Source organism: Siphateles boraxobius, unplaced genomic scaffold (genome assembly GCF_051911475.1).
Source record: "Siphateles boraxobius isolate OS27281-9 unplaced genomic scaffold, OSU_SipBor_1 92, whole genome shotgun sequence".
Taxonomy (NCBI): Eukaryota; Metazoa; Chordata; class Actinopteri; order Cypriniformes; family Leuciscidae; genus Siphateles; species Siphateles boraxobius.
Window position 1 is genome coordinate 2,508,575 of NW_027509222.1, and position 6,426 is coordinate 2,515,000.

General features: G+C 38.0%; 1 protein-coding gene across 1 annotated transcript in view; it reads left to right on the top strand.

Annotated features, from left to right (window-relative positions):
• Positions 1–350: 350 nt before the first annotated feature.
• Positions 351–6,426, top strand: part of dpysl3 (dihydropyrimidinase like 3) — a 54,488-nt gene continuing 48,412 nt past the window's right edge. The window contains exon 1 of the mRNA XM_077224807.1: positions 351–774. Coding sequence (XP_077080922.1) covers positions 445–774 — 330 coding nt within the window. The 5' untranslated portion in view covers positions 351–444. The remainder of the gene's footprint in view (positions 775–6,426) is intronic.

Consider the following 6,426-nt stretch of genomic DNA (forward strand, 5'->3'; position numbering starts at 1 on the left):
TGAATCATTATCTGTGATATTAGCCTAAATGTATTGAAGCTGACATTCAATACATTTCCATGGGCTACTTTTCCTGTTTCCCTATAAATATGTAGAATAGGCTATGTCAACTGACTAGGTAATTTATTATTTATTTACATCCCGAAAACAAATGCTAAAATGTCACACTTCATAATACAATAAATTAGATAGGCCAATGCACATGAGACCAGCGCTCAATTGATTAAGTTGAAAATGTATAAATTCACCTGTGCAATGCATGCAGGCAATAGTCTATATAGCCCTTTACTGTTAAAAATGATATTTAATATTGGGCTAAATGTTGCTAGCGAAAGTTGAGCTGTTACCTAAACAGACGTGGAGGATCGGCAGAAATGTGACGGTGAGGCGTGGAGCTCGAGTGAAGTTTCTCCTGTCGTTCTCAGTGTCTCACACACTCACAGCATGGCTGAGCGCGAGCGCAAACGCTTGGACCGGGACCGGGACGAGGATCTGCCGGTGTATCTGGCTCGCCCGGGCTCGGCGGACCCGGTGGCGCGACACAAGCACGGAGGGCTGTTTTGTAATGTAGAAGGAGCGTATGAGAGTAAAACCATCGATTTTGACGCTCTTACTGTCGGCCAGCGCTCCAGAAGCTCAAGAGCCACACACAGAGAAGAGCTGAAGACTTCAAAACACGAAACCAACTTCATACCTTCACCTTCACTAGAGCCTCAACACACGGGACAGATAAAGACTGCGTTCGAGAAGGAAGCTGTCCAAGACATTGAGAAGGTATTCTATCTATCTATCTATCTATCTATCTATCTATCTATCTATCTATCTATCTATCTATCTATCTATCTATAATTTTCTCCAGTAATGCGCTGTATCATGTGAAATTGTTTTGTAGATCCAGATGAAAGGTGTAGGTTAGATTAGGTGACATAAACAATAGCACTGAAACTCTAGCCTATATCTGCGAGGCCTATGCAAGGCCTTCAGGCTCAATGTTGTATTAATAAGTTGTTTTGTTTTAGGTTAAAATGAGTTCTAGATGTTCTACACAATATTGACTCCTATAAGCCTATTCTTTAAGCAATAAACTAAATGGTTATCACATCCTGTCTTATGTGTCCAACAACCATCCATGTTATGACTTGGCCTAATATTTTGATTTGATAAATTTATTTTATTGTAGAATAAAAAAAATAAAAAATTCTTACTTATGTTTAATTATACAAAAACTTACCATCGCATAGTCCTATAAAAATAATGGAACATTCCATAAAGTTGTGACAAGGAACAAGGAGTGGGACCACTAGCATAGCCAGAAAAGCGTCGCTGGGTGTGCATAAGAAAAACTGGGTGTGCCACATTTATTGTCAGATTAATGTGCAAAAAAAACCCGACCCGGCGTATCACTAACTTTACAGAATAGACTGGGCTGATGTGTAAAACTATACTCAGGCTCGCCACATAAACATAATACTAGGCCTATATAAAATATAACTCAGGGCTCAACATTAAGGCTTTTCATGTGCTTGTCCTTCGAATAAGTAAATCGGTCATTCACTTGTCCAAGTAAAATAATTGCCTGTCCAGAAAAAAATTGGATTTTTTTTTTGTGTTGTAAATATAATTTATTCTGAAGCAATATTCTGATCAGTATTCAGTCAGCTTTTACATATTTAAATCTGCATATTTATGATATTTTAACCTTTATAAAGAGTATTTGTCCCTATATCAGTTTATATGCTTCATCTTTCATTTTAAATTCTTAAATTTGATCAATAAATTCAATAGAAATAAGACACTATGCTGTTATCAATCAAATTAATTCATTTACACTAAACAATTACAACTGCATTAAATAATGTTATGAGATTGTTTTAAATATTTTTTGAATATACAAATATGACATTGGAAAGAACGATAGCCTACTTTTAAACACGAAACTATACGACCAGTAGGGGGCGGCAGGTGACCGTCTTAATGAGTGAGTTATTGAATCTTTGACTCAACCGATTCATTCAAAGCGCTGAATCATTCAGTAATGCGGTTATGTGTTGTAGTGAGATGCGCAGTGGTTCTGCTGTGATCTTTGTTATGAACCATTTTTGCTACTCAAATAAAACAAAAACAGTCATTATTGTGTCTAAAATGTAAGCGACTTGATATTAATTACTTGTTTATTGAACTGTCATATGAAATCAGTGTCACATTTTCAATTGTGATGGTATTCAGCACTCGTGGTCGTGTGATGTTGCTTAACTGAATCATATCATATGTTATCATTTATCAATTAACCACTGTATGTTCATTAAGTTTCTTTGTGTGCTCTGCGCTCATTTGTTTCCATTTCTCCTCATGAGGCGCGAACCTGGGGCCTGTACCATGATGTTAGTTGAACAAACTCAGGGTTTCAGGATTAGTTTAGAGTTGACAAAACCAAAACATTCCAAACAGGCTTTGTTGGTACCATGATGCTGATCATCAACTTTCTCTGTCAACTCAGGCTTCGATCCTGAGTTTAGGAGTTTAAGTGTGACATCAGTAGCAAACGGCCAATCACATGTTGAGAAAGAGTGAAACTGAGATTAATTTCTCGCGAGAGAAGCAGCGCAATTCACTTATTAAATAAAAGTATTAAAATAGTAAGACTTTAAACAAATTTACACAGCAAGAAGAAAACAGCTGTCTGTGAAAGAGGACAACTAAAAGAAAAAGTCTTGCTACTGTATATCAGTGCAAGTAAAAGTTGTGAAGTTATTTTATACAGCTGATAAAGGTATAGAGAGAATTGAACATTTAAGCTCACATGTAGTTATTTTATAGCTTCATCAATTGATGCTAAAGTGTATTTATATTACCTTAATATATTTATTCATTTAAACTGCGTAATAATAATTGATGAACTAAAATTGTACATCTGTGATTGATTAAGGGTATAATAATTACATAGGCCTAAATATTATCTAAATCATACAAATGTATTATTCTAAATAAGCATCACTAAAAACTAGACGATTTTGTCTTTAAAAATCATTTGCTATGTAGTGACCTTTAATTCGGAGTAGAAACAGGTGTAGTGACTTTATCGCATCAGGCATGTGTCACTTTGCTCACAGCTGATTGGTCCAAGTTCAGTTTGCAACCTCTTACCTAGAACATAACCTGCCCCGGACCAGGTTAGCTGTGGAGCATAAGTTACTATGGCGATGAACACTGCTAAAAGACAAACCACTTTCATGGTCCCTAAAACCCAGGGTTGACGCAAACTAAACTGAAACATAGCTGGCTAGCCACCTAAACCGGCTTCATGGTATAGGCCCCTGAACAGCACAATCTTGTTATCGTCAGACAGTCAGCGGCTGTTTGCAGATTGGTTGGCAGTGCGAATGTCGGCAGATTTTTTTTTAACGATAATAATTAAAAAATGTAAATACATTTTAAATGTACAAATATTGTAAGTAAACAACAATAGTCCAAGTTTAGAAAAACATTTTTATTAAGACTTTAAAAAAAAATTCTGCATCTATTTTTAGGTGTGCAGGATGGTAGGGGAAGACTCATGAATATTCATTAGGGAAGTCATCCCTGATTGCTCTTAACCCCCGTGACGGTTAGGTTTAGGGGCGGGGTTAGGGGTAGGTCATCAGACCAATCAGGGATGACTTCCCTAATGAATATTCATGAGTCTTCCCCTACCTTCTTTGGAAAAAAAATATCAAATATCGTGGCACGTGGCTACGCCTATGAGTGGGACACGTAATTAATGACTATAAGACTTTTAATTACCATGAAGAGCCAGTGACATGAATCTAATAAACCTGGGTATGACATGTATGTTGATTGTACGATGATGACACGTATTGAATCCTAGGCTACGATGCAAGTTAGTATAGAAGAATAAAAGGTCATAAGCATTTGCTGTTGGTAAACAAATTATTTGTTTTTTATGTGCGCTGAAAAAAGAGGAGGAAGTGAAAGAGGAGAATATGGATGTGGTCATGGCTAGGTAAAAGAGGCATGCCAATTTTGCAAATGGAGCTTGAGATAATAGCCTAGTTTTTAGTTTTAGCGTCATGTCGCGTTAATCAATACGGCATTTAATGTTGCATTTTTATTGGCTAGTCAGTGGACGTAGGTCGTAGCAGCAAACACTGTGAGATGACCATGCTGAATTTCTGACACTGTCAGACAATTATCGCAGGCCATCTTTGGTCGCAAGACCATGACAACTTTCGTCTTTGCACCTCTCTCACTGTACGGCGTAGGACAACCGTTTAGGAGCCACGACCACAGAAAGGGCCACGATTGGTCATCTTTCGTCTGGGACAGCCCAAAACCGTACTGGAGCTGTGTCCCAATGTTCAGGTTGCATCCTTCGAAGGACGCACCATGAAGCCTTCGTAGGATTTCCTAATTGCGCAACCAGGTGTTCCCGATTAACACCCGTCCGTCATTTTTTAAAATAAAAATGCTGTCGTCACCGGCGCGCAATGACTTATGGGGTAGGATAGACCTCGCTAAACAGTGGTTAAAGTGGGATTTGGTAGGTGGGGGAACCCTCAAAATTTGTGTAGGTGCAACAGGGAAAAAATGACTCAGCGTGGGACAACATATTGAGTAACGTGGTATAGCAATACTTTTTGGGACAAGAGTGTCACTGTGGCACCACATATCACAATACTTATTTACTTGATATTTTAATGGTTTTATTTTGGTCCATTAACACTGATATGATGACGATACTATGTTAAAATCGCTGAACACTGCGCAAAAAATGTGAAAAGTAATTTTAAATAATACAAATTCTATAGGCTACGTTTAACGCAGTTAGTGGAATTGGCAGACGTTCCCTTAGGCATGCGTTGTGGAAACGTGTCAAAGCATTCGCAGGTAAAAATATGCAGATTTAATGCACAGTGATTTTGAACGAATATTTAATGTCGATAATGGTTACATAATGTTAAAACTAATCCTGCTATTGATATCTTTGTAAGACTGCCGACCCTATAGAACAGTGGCAAGGGAAAACAATGTCCGGCGAAATATCGAACATTAAAGTAACTTTACCGCTCTCAACCATCCGTGAGTGCATTTCACGCATTTATAATCACTCGCGTTCAGCGGGGAGGAAGGGAGGTTGGTCGGCCAGTCGGTCCATCTCGGGACCAGGGAGATTCGTTGAGATTAATGAATCTATTTATTTAATAATTTATCTGAGGAGCCGGAGCCCCTGCCGCTAAGGATCCTTTAGTTTTATGGGGGAACGAAGGGTGTGTACGCTTGAATCAGTGTAGCTTTCGTCGCACCGCGATGATGCAACCGGCCTTCGAATACGGCCTTCGAATTGGGAAATCCTTTGTTGCGCCGCTGTGATAAAATCATCCTTCAAATGTGGGCAGAAATCCTGCAAATGCGGCCAATCGTCCTTCAAATGCGGCCTTCGGAGGATGCAGCCTTCACATTGGGACACAGCTACATGTACCGGGCAGGGGTGCGTTTCCCGTACAACCTCGTAACTCGCTGCTTCCCAACCATAGTACAATGCATCGTTGAAGAATTTAACTTTTCATGACTGTATCCCAAAACCATATTGTTGCCAATTGGTCGTTGAACCACGCTGGTTAATGATGTCACACAGGTGGTGGAGTAATAACTAGCCTACTTTTAATAAATCTGTTTGAGATCAAATTAATGCTAGATGTTTTTGCTCTAAATTACGGACATGGCATCTGAGGACTATCTCATTTTTCAGTTATTTTGCTTTATTTCCAGATTCAATCATAGTCTCTTCTTACGCACTATAGCTCGTACACACATGCGCACTCTTCAAAAACTACACTTTCAAAAAATCTTGACAAACTAAAAGACGTGAATGACATTTGTATGTATCCTAAATAAAAGATATAGATAGTACTGAATGTCAGATTGCTTATTTTGCTCAAGATCAGGATTTATTGAGTCCACATGTCATGCAAACAAGAAACTCTGCTTCTAACCACAGGTGGAGATCTGTCGCTCACACACACAACTCTGAGACGCTGTTTGCAAATGAACAATGAGAATAATGGAACGATGGTTTCGGGAAACACAGACTCGTTGAACTGCTGATAACGACGGAATTTGCGACCATAGTTTGATAACAATGCTTTCGGGAAACGGAACTAAGGAAAACTTAAGTAGCTTACAGTAAATACACAGGGAATATAATCAGTGAAATAGCAAACAGGTGCAGGAGCTCAAATCAGCAAGTAAAGTTATTAATGATGAAAAACAATACCAAAGCAGAATATTAGACTACATACACAGTATATATATATATATATATATATATATATATATATATATATAGATAGATAACAGATTTGCTAAATATAATATAATAAAATAATTTTTTTCCTAATTTAATATAAAAAGTTCATAAAACATTTACTT